This window comes from Delphinapterus leucas, chromosome 15, assembly GCF_059928025.1.
Source record: "Delphinapterus leucas isolate spDelLeu-1000000601 "Yukka" chromosome 15, BTC_Dleu_Yukka2, whole genome shotgun sequence".
NCBI lineage: Eukaryota > Metazoa > Chordata > Mammalia > Artiodactyla > Monodontidae > Delphinapterus > Delphinapterus leucas.
The window spans coordinates 7,537,085-7,552,709 of NC_143143.1; the positions used below are offsets into that span (position 1 = coordinate 7,537,085).

At 52.6% G+C, this 15,625-nt stretch overlaps 1 protein-coding gene across 4 annotated transcripts in view; it reads left to right on the top strand.

The window, feature by feature from the left end:
- Nucleotides 1-1,440: 1,440 nt before the first annotated feature.
- The window catches only part of COL26A1 (collagen type XXVI alpha 1 chain), a 168,829-nt gene continuing 154,644 nt past the window's right edge, over nucleotides 1,441-15,625 (top strand). For 3 of the 4 annotated variants that reach the window (XM_089895746.1, XM_030763701.2, XM_022587987.2), the window contains exon 1: nucleotides 1,466-1,672. In XM_089895746.1, the coding sequence (XP_089751872.1) occupies nucleotides 1,515-1,672 (158 nt within the window). In that variant the 5' untranslated portion in view covers nucleotides 1,466-1,514. Of the gene's footprint in view, nucleotides 1,673-15,625 lie in introns of all 4 variants that reach the window. The other variant, XM_089895745.1, reaches the window with a different exon arrangement.

The following is a 15,625-nucleotide window of genomic DNA, read 5'->3' on the forward strand; positions in this document are numbered from 1 at the left end:
TTGGGAAGTGTGGAAGTTCCATTTAAAAGGCCCAGGCAGGGGACTGCAGTCCAGTGGTTAAGACTCTACCCTTCCACTGCAGGGGGTGAGGTTTCAATCCCTGGTGGGGGAACTAAGATCCCACTAAGATTCTGCATGCGTAGTGGCCAAAAAAAAAAAAAAAGAAATAAAAGGCCCAGGTAGGATTTGAGGAAATTGAATGGGTGGTTTGGGGAGAGGATAAAGGGGGTTGGAGATGATATCTTGGTATTTGTACTCAAGAGGGTACATAGGGGAAATGTACATATGGATACATATTGGGATATGTAAACAAGAGGACAAAAGCCCTGGGAGCGGCCCTTTCCCTCCACATTTTCAACAGCATCTTCTGGTTCTTCCTTTAACAACAGTCCCACAGTTCTTTTACAAAATGGGTTGCAGTCCACGGAGCACTTCCATACTTGATGGCTTCTCTCCAGTCCTACTGGCATTTTACGGACTAGGAGTTCCCCACTGTTAGCAGGGACAGAGCTGGCCTCAGGACCTCTGCCAACCCTTGGTTGCTCTGGGGAGAATTAGAAAAAGACTTTCTCCCTGGGGGAGTGGGGCACAGGATGGATTTCAGGTCCCCCCTGCTTTGTGCTGGGTACAAGCCCTATGGGGATCCTGTGGTCCAGAAAAGACCAACTTGGGGCCAGGCTGGCCTTGGGCTCAGTGTGCGATCTGAGACCCAGCCTTCCCATCTGTAAAAGGTGGGATTGTATTACATCTTCCCCCAGCTCCTTCCCAGATACGATGCCTCATGAATCTGTGAGTCTAGGGACAACTTCTCACCCCACATCAAATGCTTCCTTCCTTCCCAGCTGCTTCTCAGCTTAGAGAGACAGCTGGCAAGGTAGAGGCTGGAGGTGAAAGGGGGATAGAATTCTGGGGAAGTCTGGGTGTGCAATGGTTTGGTCAAAAGAGCCTTGGACAAGGAGTGTGTATTTTTTCTGCTTAACTTTTTTGAGCCTCAGTTTGTACCTCTGAAAAATGGAACGGCATCACCTTATATAGAGAGCAGTGCTGTGGGGATTAAACAACATTGCCCAGGTGAACTTGCCAGACACAGAGTGGGTGCTCCGTAAGCACTTGCGACCCGAAGAGGGTTTGGTTGGGAAGGTTCTAAAGAGCGTGTGTTTGGGGACCCAGGCACAAGACCTGGCTTTCGGGGCGCGCGGCTCCCCGGACCCCCAGCGGAGGAGGAACCCCAGCTCTGCCGCCACTGCCGCCTCCTCGGCCCCGGACCGCCGAGGGTTAATGAGAAAGCCCCACGCCCCCTTTGACGGCGCAGAGCCCACCTCGCCGAATTTGAAAAGGCGGCCCTGAGAGGCGTGGGCGCCCCCCAGACATTTCCAGCTCGGACCTGGGCTCCGCTCGCTCACCGGCGCGCTCTCTCGGCTCCCGGCGGGGGCCGCGGGTTCGGTCCGGCCGTCGGTGCGCTCCCGACTGTCCTCCCGCCCGGGACTCCGGGTCCCCGCGGGCGGCCGCGCAAGATGAAGCTGGCTCTGCTTCTGCCCTGGGCGTGCTGCTGCCTCTGCGGGTCGGCGCTGGCCACCGGCTTCCTCTACCCCTTCCCGGCCGCAGCCCTGCAGCAGCACGGCTATCCTGAGCAGGGCTCCGGCTCTCCCGGCAGCGGCTACGGGAGCCGCCGGTGAGTAGCTGGGGGCGGCGGGAACTGGGGGCGCGCGGCAGCCCGGGGCTGGGGGCGAGGGGAGGTGGGGTTTGGGGCTTGGGATCTTGGGATTGGGGGTTGGGGGCGCAGGCTGCCGGGTCTCGGGGCCGTCTGGGGCTGGGGGCGCGGGGGCGGGGTTTGGGGCTTGGGAAGGTGGGATTGGGGGCTGGGGGCGTGGGGCGGTCGAGGACTGGGGGGGCTGGGGACGCGGGGTGATCGGGGCACAGACAGTGGGGGCTGGGGGCTCGGGGCGGAGAGACTGAAGGTGCGGGGCTGGGACTGCGGTGGTCTCTGGCCGCGCCCACCCCCACTTCCTTCCCTTGCTCTCCCAACCTTCGCCCCTTCGGCTCCCGAATCCGGGTGGAGGTGGCTCAGACCTGCGGCGGGGGCGCGCGAAGGGGTGACCGTGGCTGGCTGGGGCTCGGTGGCTCGGTTCCTGGACGTTTACCGGCTCACGTGGCTCCGCCGAGCTCACCTGCGCGGCCGGGGCTTTGTGTTGGGGAGCAGGTTCCCGCGATGCCAAGGCCTTGCATCCGGGCCCCCTACTCTCACGCCGGCCGCCAGGGACACCGGAGGGGCGATTCCGTCCGGTCTTTGGGTCTGGGCCCGCGGAGGAGCCTCGGCTGCGGCTCCCCAGCCACCTGGGAACGTGGTGCCGGCTCCAATCGCATGAGTCCGTGGTGGGGTCGGAGAGGGAGCAGGGTCACGGAGCCCGCGGTGCCCGGACCCACCCGCCGCCTCCTCCTCCGCCGGCAGGTGGCGCCCTGGCCACCCCAGGACGGTTAGGGCAGCAACTTCTCAATCCGTGGTTGAATTTCCCCAGAAAACGCGTTAAGTACTAAAGAAAAAGTTGCCCAATCCCTGTCTGCGTAACTCATTCGAATTTAGCTTTTCCCATTTAATAGTAATTACGACTCACACGGCTGTAATAGCCTTCTAGAACACACAACATGCATTGGTAGCATCCATCTCTTTTGATCCTAACACCACCCCAGGGTTAGCTATTAGAGTATTATCTTTCCTTTAACGGAGGAAACTGAGGCTCAGAGAGAGGTCCCCAAATTCGGTGGCAACTCAGGGCTCACCTCTTGTCTTCTTTCTCCAAATCCTGTGCTTTCTATGGCCCCACTCTGCTTATCGTTTATGGAGCAAGGTCCATAAACCTTGCTCCATAAGGTCCCAGTTCTTCTGTCCTCCATGGTGTTTACCAAGCTAGGGAGGGCTACCAAGATGAAGTCTTGTATCAAGGAGACAGGGATATTTTGTGTTGAGAAGAGCGGTACACTTAATGGCTGGATAAGGCGGTTCTCAGAAGAGCATTTAAAGTGCTTCAGGAAAATTTTGCATGCAATTTTATTTCCTTCATTTTGTTTGGAAGTACTTCTCCCAGGCTCCTATTAGTATTACTCTCCAAACACCCACAGTAGTGTGGACTCTGCACGCTTCCATAGGAGCATATTTTAAAAACTCAGCTTCTCAAATCGCAGAATGATATGTATAGCATGATCTCACTTATGAAAAAAAATTCGATCTATATCCAGATATCTATCTCTCTATCTATCTATATATATCCAGGAAAACAGTTGGTAGAAACCATTTTTGTCAGTTACCTATAGGGAGAGACCTGGGGCTGGACTAGGGGGGAGTGAAAGAGGACTCCCATTTTTTCCCTCTGTTTGCTTGTGTCTTGTTTGCATGTTTTACAAGGAGGGTCTATTCACGTATTACTTTTGTAATTCAAAAGTGTGTGTGTGTTGGGGGCTGGGAGTGGGGGTGGGGTGGGGGGTGGAGGCTCCTGCAGCCTGGACTCTGCATGCAGAGAGGGGCCAGAGGGGAAGTCCATGAAGGGAGCCAGTGAATGGGGACGGGGGTTCTGGCGTTCGGTGGGCTGGAACTTGGGGACTCCAGAGACACTTGGAAAGGATAGTTTTAGCACAAATAAAAAGAGGCCCAAACAAGTGTAATCTTCCAGAGCTCTTTCTACCAGGCCGGGAGCAGGGAGAAGGTATAATTAGGTTCAGGGAGGATCTGGATGAATTTGTGGAAAATGGATTTCTGAATAGCATATTGGGAGGTGTTAGGACTTGGGGCGGGTTCCAGATGCTTGAGAAGGGTGTTCCGGACTGTACCTGAGCCCTTCCATGCAAAGCCCTGCGTGGGCGCTGCAGGCACCTGATTCGGGTCCGGGCAAGTTATGGGCTGGAGCTGGCCTGGTGTCACATGTTCCTGTGTGTTATTCGCTCCAGAAGCGGAAGCCTTGGGGACGGCGTTTGGCACAGGGTTCTTCACAGCTTTGGCCTCTGCTTGGCTCCATACATGTGTTTACAGTGGCTTGGTTCCAGCTGATGGGCAGGGCTATAGGGCTGTTTCTTGACAAATGGTTTTATTTCATGGTTATTGCTCCTGTTGGCAGTTTGTCTTCTCCTTTCTGTGTGTGTGTGTGTGTGTGTGTGTGTGTGTGTATGTGTGTGTACCTGTACCTACCTTCCTGGGCTGGGTGTCTGTGTCTAACACGTGCTGGGGGCATCTTGCTTTGCCCAGGGATCCTCTGCTCTGGTCACCTCCATCACAAGCCCAGGGTGGGCCCCTCTGATGAAGCTATTTTGGCAAAAAGAAGAGGACTCCAATTCCTTAGAGGCCTGTTTCCAGTAGAATCTTGCAGCCCTGTGTTTGGGCCACTCATGACTTTTGTCATCCACAGTGCTGTTTAGATGCCAAATAAAAGCTAAAGGGAAGTGTAACGTTAATTGACCAGCAGGGTTGCACAAGGATGGAGCCTTGTGCTCCAGAAGAACTTCCCAGTATAAGGATAACACATTGGTGAAACTCTTTAATGGATGTATATCTCACTCTTCTCCCCGCCTCCCTCCCCCGATCATTCCCTCCCTCCCTTTCACAGATGGTGATTAGAAGTGTTGTCTGTTGTCTGCTCCTCATATCTGTATCCAACCCTAAAGGGTCCAACATAGCAGCGAGTCTTCCGGGCACGAGGAGTGAGAACCAGAAAGGGGGCCCTGCACCCCATCTGGGGTGCACATCTCCCAGCTGTTGATGGAGAGGTTTTAATTTGGATAAAAGTTAATATTCTTGGAGTGGGAATGTTCTTCTAAGAGAAACCAGAAGAGTGGTGGGACCTGCCTGGATTTTAAGCAGAGGAAGGAATGAATACATCCAGAGGGCGTGTTCGTGGGACAGGGGATGAGGGACAGAGTTGCTTTGTGCTTCTGCCCTGAAGAGTGGCACGCATTCCATAAACCTATTCCTTCTGTACAGGACCCGAGGCATGAGAACAAAGAGAGACCACATACTACATGGCTGAATATCTACAGGTTATGAATCAAGCTAACGGATGGTTAAATAAGTAGGTCTTATCCTCTAACCTTGATGAGTAATACCTTCACAGTGACCTGGAAAGCCAAGTTCAAATGAGGAATTCTTAGACGCTTTAGGATTCTCTGCTCTGGCAAGTGGTGGCAGGGGGAAGGCTCCCCACGGCCCAGCCATCTTCACTGCTTTTTGACCTTCAACTTCCTGTCCACTTATTTGTTGTTGTGTCTCTTTAGTCTTTTTCATTGTGGGAGAGTCCTCTCCTTTAAAAGAAAGCATTTCCAGGGACCTCCCTGGTGGTCCAGTGGTTCAGATTCTGCACTCCCAGGGCAGGGGGCCTGGGTTTGATCCCTGGTCAGGGAACTAGATACTGCATGCTGCAACTAAAGATCCTGTGTGCCGCAACTAAGACCCGGCGCAGCCAAACAAATAAATACTTTTAAAAAACTAATAAAAGAAGGCTTTTCCCCCTGCCATTGACTTGGTGAAGAAGGCCAGTTGTCCTGTAGAATCCCAGGTTCTAGATTTGCCTGACTGCTTCCCAGTGGTGTAAATAATTGGATCCTCTATGCCCTGTATCTCTTCTATGTTAGAGATTAGGTGTAAATGTTTGATTAGATTTAGGATCTTTTTTTTTTTGATGGTGGTGGGGGAGAACAAGAACGCTTTATAGTTGGTCCAGTGGATCGTGTTATATCATATCTGGAGGTGTTATGGATTGAACGCTTATATTCCCTCCATCCCGCAATTCATATGTTGAAACCCTGACTCTCAATGTGATGGTATTTAGAGGTGGGGCCTTTGGGAGGTAATTATGAAGATGAAGGTTTAGATGAAATCATGAAGGTGGGGTCCCCATGATGGGATTTGTGCCCTTATAAGAAGAGGAAGAGAGACCAGGGCACCTTTTCTCTCTCTCCTTCCCATGTGAAGACACAGAGAGAACTCTGCTGTGTGCAAGCCAAAGAGATGGTCCTCACCAGGAACTAAATCAGCCTTGATCTTGGACTTTCCAGCCTCCAGATCTGAGAAATAAATGTCTGGTGCCTAAGTCACCCAGTCTCTGGTGTTTTGTTATGAAAGCCTGAGCTGACTAATATGGGAGAGCATGACAATTTTTTCCTGGAGAGCTGGGTGTCAAACCTTCACCAGAATACCACTGCCTATAGGTTCCCTCCTTCTTTGCTCTCTTTACTTTGCAATTTGTTTTGAAGAAACTAGGCTTTGATAGCGTTTTCCTTGTTCAGGATTTGTTTGATTATATCCTCATGGTGCCTGTTAACGTGTTCCCCTGTCCTCAGTGTGTCCAGAAAATTGGAAATTGGATAGGGAGGCTCGATTGGATTTTGGTTCCTTCTCCTCCTCCTTATTATTATTATTTGTTTGGGCAAAATTACCTCTATGGTTGTGTAGCATTCTTCCATTAAGAATCATATCAGGGGGCTTCCCTGGTGGCGCAGTGGTTGAGAGTCTGCCTGCCGATGCAGGGGACACAGGTTCGTGCCCCCGTCCGGGAAGATCCCACATGCCATGGAGCGGCTGGGCCCATGATCCATGGCCGCTGAGCCTGCGCGTCCGGAGCCTGCGCTCCGCAACAGGAGAGGCCACAGCAGTGAGAGGCCCGCATACCGGGAAAAAAAAAAAAAAAAGAATCATATCAGGAATCACACAACATCTTGTCATCTCTCCTCTTGTGGTGTTAACAGGTGTTGATGATCACTGCCTAGGTCATTATTTCATTAAGGGTTACAAAGCGGTCCTATTCTAATTCTGACATTTCTTTTTCATTTAATTACTGGAATACTTGCATAAATAATTTCTCGCTTATCTACTATTTGTAGGGAATCATGTTTTGAATTCATTTTTGATTTATCTTTCCATTGTTTCATTTCGCAAATGTGTCTTCTTTCTTTTTAAAAAGAAGTTATTGAAGTTTAGTTGATTTACAATGTGTTAATTTCTGCTGTACAGCAAAGCGATTCATATGTATGTATACATATACATCATTCTTTTTTATATTCCTTTCATGGTGGTGTATCACAGGATATTGACTATAGTTCCCTGCGCTATACAGTAGAACCTTGTTGTTTATCCCTTCCTTTTCTTCTTATGCAGAGGTGCTGTACTAGTAGCACTGTTCTTCTGCACTTGGCTTTTTTTGTCTCACATTGTACTGTGGAGCTTGCTCTAGATCAGGGCATAGATAGCGTCTGCATTTATTTTGTTTTTCACGATTTAAAAATTTGTGGTGAAAATACACATAAAGCTTACCATCTTAACCATCTTTAAGTGTACAGTTTGGTGATATTAAATACATTCAGAGGGTTGTCCAGCCATCACCAGAATGTTCATCTCTGGCATTCATTTTTTTTTTTTTTTTGGCCACGCCCTGTGGCTTGCGAGATCTTAGTTCCGCGACCAGGGATCTAACCCGGGCCCCTGAATGGAAAGCGCTGAGTCCTAACAACTGGACCTCCAGGGAATGCCCTCCTGTATTCATTTTTGTAGCTCTGTAGTTCTCGGTGGTGCCAATGACTGTAGTTTTTTCAGCAAGTCCCCTACTGATAGACATCGTGTTGTTCTAACCTTTTGTGTCACGTGTAATGCCATAATAAATAGCCTTGTGAGTTATTCATTTCATATTTTTGCAAATGAATCTTTAGGATGCATTTTTTTAAAGCGGATTTTCTGAGTGAAAAGGTAAATGCACACGTAATTCTGCCAGGTAGTGTCAAATTTCCCGCCATAGAAGTTACACCATTTTGTATTCCCATCAGCAGGATTTTCTTGGGATACATTTGAAGATGACACTTCAATGATGCTGGGTCAAAATAGCCTTGTGGGGATGAGAGCGGCCTTCCCTGGCCTATACCACCTGCCAGCCCGACCCACTCCTCACATTTGAGGGGTCTGGGGCAAGGGTACAGAGGGAAGCCCACACAGTGTATGTCTAAATATTTAAAAGATATAATTCAAGCTTATGGACTGTTAAATAAAATAAATTCTGTCATTGACCTTGACAAACACACCCTTCTCGTGACCTGGGGGTGGGGGTCGAGGCTCAGGTTTAGAAGTCTTGCCTCCATGAATTTTGTGTGGGAACTTGGTGGTGCAGGAAGAGCCACCTTCCCCTTCCCTCCGTGTCCTGCCAGATACCTCGCCCTGGTCAGGCCTCACCCACACCCTGTGGACACTCTAGTCCAGCCCAGAACTCCCTCTCCTTACCCTGACAACTGCCACTTGGCCGTACCTCCTGCTTGAGTGTGCCCAGCTGTTTGGGGAGGGAGTTCCAGGCCCCTGGGTACCCACCTTTGCTCCATAAGGGGGGCTGTGGTCTCTGGAGGGTCACGTCCCCTCGGCCCCATGGTCTCCTCGCCCTGTGGGGTGTGGTGTGGCTGGAGAGGGCCCAGATTGGGGTCCTTGAAACCTCAGTGCCCAGGATGGGGCTCCTCTCGCCCAGGTTTAAGGCAGTTCTGGGGGGATGTGGAATGAGTCTTGGGGATGGAGCAAGGACACGTGTGCCCTGAATCCTCAAAAGTTGGACAGCCTTTCCCCAGATGTCCACGGTCAAAGAAGGCTGCGTCGTGGTGACAGAGCTAAGCTGTGTCCAGATGTTCCCTTCCCGTGTCCTCCCTGCCACATCCCCCGTTAGACTGTGAGCGCCAGGTGGGACAATCACCTGCCTGTTTGCGACCCAGCCCAGGGCCCAGAAGAGAGTCAGGCTCTGTCGGTTGTGTGGAGTGAACCGGATGGCATCCACCAAGGACCCACGAAGGCCCTGAATCCAGAGCGGATGTGGGTCCCACGGGGGTCACTTTGCAGTCCCAGTGGCACGGGTCACATACTCTGCGTGGATGTAAAGACCCCTTTCGGAGATGACGGGGAGCTTTGGGGAAGGAGGCTTCAGGGTGGCTCCCAGGGACTTGCTCGTGCTGTTTTAGAAGCACAGCTATATTCTGGCCTGACGTTGGGGTATTTACCCATTTTCAGACTATTCTAAGAAATGATGGGATGGATTTCAGAACTTGCTACTGCTTACGGTTTTCCGTTGAGAAATTCTCTGGGAGTCAGGTTTGGAAAGGGTCTGATCCCTGCTATGATGACAGTGCTGGACCGCGCTATTTCCTCCCTGTTCTTCCTGGTCCAGCCTCTCCATCCCCACCCCCGGCTTCCCAGGCAGGGCCATTTGACCAGTGCAGAGGCCAGGGCGCAATGCTCAGCAGGGTCCACGCTTGGAGTTTAATGCTTTGCGCTCACCATCTCCAAATTCTCGATACTCTCATTCTTAAATGTGTGCTTTGTAAGTGAAGTCCGATGGGACCATGGGGCACCAGGAGATTGACCCTCAGCTTTGACCATGACCCACCTCTCACCACCTCCTACCGCCTCCCTGGGGTGGGTTCTCCGCTACTCACTCCCCACCCCTCTGGCACCCCAGGTCCACCTGGCCTCCCGCTCTCCACCCCTGCCCAGTGCCCGCTGCCACCCTCTGCCTCTGGCTGGAGCCTGGGTGTGGGCTCAGAGAGGGCTGGGATTGGGTGTCTGCACCCCGTGCCACCCTGGAGTGGGACATGGCAGCTGCAGTCCCCGCCCTGGGCTGGCAGTGCTCAGGGTGTGTGCTCAAAGGGTGACTCAGCAGGAGAGAGCCTCTGGCCACACCGATCCTAGTGTGTCCTGGGGACAGATTGCAATACCCTGAAGCGTTGCCCATCCGTCGTACGACAGTGGGCCCCTGGGAAGGGGTTACGCCTGGCTTCACTTCCTGCTCTGGACCGGGGCGCTGTGCTTCAGCCTGCTGGCTGGTGGGAAGGGTGGCACACGCACTTACACACCGTGGGGTTGCAGGGAGGGGTCTGCACTTGCCCCCCAGAGATCCCTGTGCACGAGGGAGCATGCATGAAACACTAAACAAATGACAGGTCGAGAGAGACAGAGAGGCAGAGACCCCAGAAGAGAGGAAAACACTTTGTATTTTACTATCTTTAATGACCCAGCTTTTTGAATGAGGGGTCCCTTAACTTCAGTTTGCCATGAGTCCCACAGATTATTTAGCTGGTCTTAGATACAGCAGGGTGCTGACTGGCTCATCACGATGAACTGGGGTGATTAAAGAATTGGGTATCCAGACCCACACATGACTCAGGAAGTCTAGGTCCTGGAGAGCTGTATTTAATGACCTCCCCAAGCGGGTTTTTGTTTTTGGATGCCACCAGGTTTAGGAAGCACTGCGTGGAGAACAGAATTTTTTGAGATTCTTTCATCATGACCCATAGTAGGAAATACCTTTTATATGATGCCTGAGTCCATGCGTGCGCACTTACACACACATACACACACTCCCACACACACCCCCAAATGCACACACACATACCCCTGAAATAAGTTTCACAGAATCATGCTTACTATTACCATATGTGATACTTACTTTTTTATGGTACTCTATCTAGTTCATAAAAAAGTGCTTGCCAAGACTCAGAAAATTGATTCCACAGCCCCTCTGGCTTAAGACCTGCAGTGGGAGACCCCGTGCCCTGGGGGAATTCAGGGGTTTTCTGGCCCCATCACCCCAGTTCCCCTGCCTGGTTCTCTAGACTCTGACTCCGAAACCTCTTTCTTGTTCTTTCTGCTGAGCTGAGGTGCTTGGCCTGTCCGCTCCCCACCCCATACCTCGGATCCACCCTCTTCTGGGGGCAGTCACACACCCCCTCCTTCAGGAAGTCTTCCTGGACTGCTCTGCTCCCGTCTCTGTGGGCAGCTCCCTGCGCCTCCTGTATCTGTGATTGCTTGTGGTTTTTGTACCGAGAACTCACTTCCTGCTCTCCTTCCCCGCAGATGGAATCATTTCTCCTACCTGTTTTGTCCCTAGCATGGCCCTGACGGGCCCACCTGAGACATGAGTGCATGAGCCGGGCCTGTGCCCTGAGCCTGGGCTTCCCGCCATCCACCCCTGCCTCTTGGACATGTGAGCTTATCCAGGCTGGGCATTTAACCACCCAACCTTTTCCGATCCCGCTGTCGGTCGGTTGTAGGCTGAAGCTGGGGGCTGAACCATGGGGGAAGGGGTGTTCTGCCCTGAGCCCTGAATGGGAGGGGTTCTCTGTAAACTCCAGGGGGGTGAATGATCCCCTTTCCACCCCACCCCACCCCACCCCACCCCCAACCTGTGGGCCTTTTCCCTGCCACTGGATCCATGTTCCCTGGAGCCTTACATTCAGGAAGTTACTACAAGCACCTACTGCATGCTTGGTGCTGGGGATAGTGAGATGATTGCTGATTCAGACTCAGCCTCTGCCCTTGATGAGCTCAGGGGCTGGTTGGGGAAGACCCAGGAGCAAGTGTGGAATTTGCTGTGACACAAACGTGTGCAAAGTGGGCCAGGTAGGCAAGGGATGTATGAACAAGTACCTGTTTAGGGGAGTTAGGTATGTGGGAGTTTGGCGTGTCTTTGTGCCTCGGTTTTCTCCTCTGTAAAATGGGGATGGTCTACTTCATAAGGTTATTCTAGGCTTAGATGAGTTAAAATTAATAAATTGCTTAGAGAAATATGTACTAAACATTCTGTTCGTGCTTGTGGTGTACAGTGTGCTAACCTTGCAAAGATTGCCAAGAAGGGGGGGTTTGCAAACACATGAGGCTGTGGAATCCTTTTGTTGGGATGATGTTCCAGACTCCATACCTTGGGAAACGCTGGCCTGGTGGACCAAGGCTACATGCCAAGGCCTTTCTAGAGGAATCACGTTTGAAGTGGGTCTTGTAGGGTGAGGGGGGATGTTCTCTGCAGTGACTGGGGGGGGCATTTCAGGTGGACAGGACAGCTGTGTAAGGGCTGGGAGGCGTGACGGTGTCTGACATTTATGGTTTGTGCATTTGGGTTCAGAGTGGCTGGACCAAGGGCTGCGAGTGTGGGGCAGGTGGGGCCTTCGGACCCTGAGGGTGAAGCCCCTTTTCTGCCAGCCCTAAGGAGCTTGGGCTTTGGGTCGAGGCTTGGTCACAGTGGGTCCTGTGTCAGCGTTACTGGTATGGAGGAGATGGGGCCAGAGGAGGGAGGCAGCTAACAGGCAGTGTCAGGAACCCTGAAACGGCTGGGGCAGTGGGGATGGAGCCGCCGAGTGATGAGCGCTCAGAGTCTGTGCAGTTGGCAGCATCTGGCCACTTGCTGGACCACGGACAGGCCAGAACAGGTTGCAGCCTGGGGCTCCTGGACTTTCCCAGTGCCTGTGGGATGCCAGAAGCTGGCTGTTTTGCTTCCTGGAACCTTGCAAAGACTCCCCAGTGTTTTCTCAGCTTTGAAAAGGCAACAAAGCGTGGTGTTCATGCACCTTGTATTTTTGTAAAATACTTGTATTTTTAACATCTAGCGCAGGCTTGCGCGTATCAGGTGTTCCGTGGTTGCTTTTTGAGCAAGTGAGTGAACAAGTGCCTTGACCTCTGTCCTCTGGGAAGCCGAGGGGGTGGCCTCTGCCCCCCGGGCAGTTCTGTCCTTCTAAGAGGTCCTGGAGTGAGGTCCTTCTCTGTGCTCCACCCCCCACCAGGCCAGCCCTGGAAGCCACATTTAGGGGAGCCACAGAGGCCACCCGCTTTAGGGGGTCCTGCTTCTTCCTTTGAAGTAGGATTGGGTGGAAAATCACATGGAATGGCCTCGATGTAAATATCTGGTGAGGCCTTTTCTTAAGGCCCCAGGGTTTTCTGAATCTCTTCGCCCTTCCTCTGGCTTACCTCTCCCCCCTCAGCTTCTCTGTTATTTTAAAATCCATTCCCAGAGAAACAATTCCTATGGCAATAAGAACACGGCTGCAGGCTTCTCTTGGCTTGAACTGGTCCGACACTTCACTGCTGCTTCGAGAGCGTGCAAGCTGGACCCAGACCAGCTCTGCCTGGAGCAGGGGAATAGAGTAACAATAACTAACTGTTAGAGGATTTTCAGGAACCCTGAAGCAGATCCTATGGAAGGAGACACACGGCGCGCTGTTCTCCTCTCTGAAGAGTCAGGGGTCCCCAGCTTCCTTGCCTGGGCTTCCTTTCCCTGCCTCCCTGAAACCAGGGTCTACATGTTTCTTTGGTGGCCTGGACAAGACCACCTTGAAAGAAGCTGGACCCAGTCCAGGTTAATTCTGTAACACTTGGGCAAGAGGTGGGGGCTCCCACCTTCTGGGCCTCTGTCTGCCCTACCCCCAGCTGCGTCCGGAGTGATGGGCGGGAAGGTCAGAGCTGGCCAGCTGACTGCTGACCTTTGCCAGCTCCCCTGCTGCGTGTAACGATGTTGCCAAGCTTGTTCCGTCAGGTGTTAATGGAAGTTATGAGAAGCAGCCTGGGAAATGCTCGTGAACCAAGCTCAAGGGTTTCCTTAAGAAAGAGGGAGGGTGTGAAGACCAGGCTCTGGAGCCAGGCGGTCTGGGTCTGAATCCCCGCTCTGGGTGGCCCTGAGCGAACCACCTGACTTCTCTGTGCCTCGGTCTCATATGTAAAATGGGCGTGGGTTTACTTCCTCAGGTCGTTCTGGGGCTTCGGTGAGTTAATCTTCATAAAGGGCTTAGAACAGTATCTAGTAGACACTCTATGTAGCCCCATGAAATGATAAAGGCTTTCCCAGAGTGGCCAGTGTGATGATGGACCTTGCAAAGCTTGGGGAAAAGAGGAGTTTCGCAGATATCTGGGACCACTGGATCCGTTTCTGGGGAGCGTGTTGGTTGGTGTTCCAGACGCGGTGCTCTGGGAAACGCTGGCCTAGTGGGTCAAGGTTAAATGCCTCAGCAGTTATGGTGCCCTCTGCCTTTTGCAAAGGACCTCTGGCTGGGGTCATTTGCAACCTCGCCCTGCAGTTGCCCACCCTGGTGCTGTGGAGGAGCCAGAGAAACACAGAAGGGAGGGTCCTGTCAGGGTTTCGGAATCCCTGAGAGCCTGCTCAGGTTTTCAAGGCCAAGAGTGAGGGATGGGGGCTGGTCCTCTCTCCCAGCAGAGCTTCCACCACTGGGTGGGGTGGGGCACTGGATGAACACAGAGGGTCGCCCTCAAAATATGACTGGGCAGCGGGTTGGAGGGTCTGGGGTCCTGAGATGCCCGTGGTGAGTCAGAGGCTGAGGAGTTCTGAGGAGCTTTGTGTCCCGGGAGTGTGACAGCTGAGGGGACCCTGTGTGGCCCCAGGATGGGGGAGAAGGGACCGGGGGACCCACAGTCAGGCCAGCGCTTCCCTTCATTGACTCAACGCCTCACAAGTAACCTGAAACTAATAGGATTGGGCTGAGATCAAATGAGGAAATGTGTTTATTAAATATGCAGGCTCATTATTACTCAGCGCAACCTGCTCCCTGGCCGAGGGCCCCCACCTTTGCAGCTCCCTCCAGCCTGAGTCCACCCTCTGAACAAGCCTGGGGGCACCAACACTTGCAGGAGGATGGATGTTTGATGCGCGCGCGCGCGCGCGCGCGCGCGTGTGTGTGTGTGTGTGTGTGTGTGTGTGTGTGTGTGTGTGTGTGGTGTTGTTTGCACCCATGCCTGGCTGCAGTTTGCAGCTGAAACATTTTACGTCTTTGAAAGGGTCTGGTCCCCTCCCCCTTCCACATTCTGGAAGGTCAGGGACTGTGTGACGTTTGCTGAGAAGTCCCCCAGTTCCTAGCACGCAGGAGGCCCGGCAGAGGGGCTTCTTTGCTTGGAGCCATTGTGAAAGGCTCAGGCTTCCCTCTTCCCCAGAGAGTACCTTCTGGAATCTGGCCCTGCTGCAGGTTGCCTGCTGACCCTGCAGCCCTGCTGGCCCCCGGAGGCGCCAGGGCCTTTGGGGAGAAGGTGGCAGCTTCCTTCTGATTTGGCTCCAGCTGTCTGCACCCCCGCCAGTTGCCTCTGGCATCTGACATTTTTGTCATTCCTGCAAGGGCTTATCTGGGGAATCAGCACTTACCTCTTCCTGCCCCTCCCTGATTGACTTGGCCAGACGGCTGATTCTCCCTTCTGAGAGGTCTCAACCTGCCCGGACACCCTCTATTTCTGGGGTCATGGGATCCTGGGCCTCTACAGGGTTTGCCAGGCTCTCTCTCTCTTTTGTCCCCTAGCTGATGATGACGATTAGCTCAGATCCTGAAAGTCTTCATGCAAGAGCTCTGAATACGTACCTTCCTGGAGAGGCAGCTGAACTGATGGGAGAGACCCCTATATCAGGGGCTTGGAGGGAGCCCAGTCCAACCCCGTCTAGCCTGCTTCTTGTCTCTCTGGGTGCTCTGCTCATCACTGGCTACCTTTTAATCTCAAGCTGCTTCCTGCCTCAGGGCCTTTGCACTGCCTTGATCAGTTTTTGCTTTTTCTTGGCCTAGCTAGTTCCTGCTCAAAGCTTAGAGATCTGCTTAAACATCACATCTTCAGGGAACCTTTTGCTGGCCCCCCTCCACAAGGTAAGGTAAGGCCCTTTTGTTAAGCCCTCAGAGCTCACTCTCATATTAGAAGTTCATGATAACTGTAAGTCAATCCTATAATTAATTGATTGATAATTAGTTAATAGCTGTCTATGCTATGACTGTAAATTCTCCGAGGGCAGGGATCTTGTTTGGTGCTGTATCTCTTGGTTCTTGCAGAGTGCCCAGATCACAGAGAGTATCCAAGAAAGGACTAACCACTTTG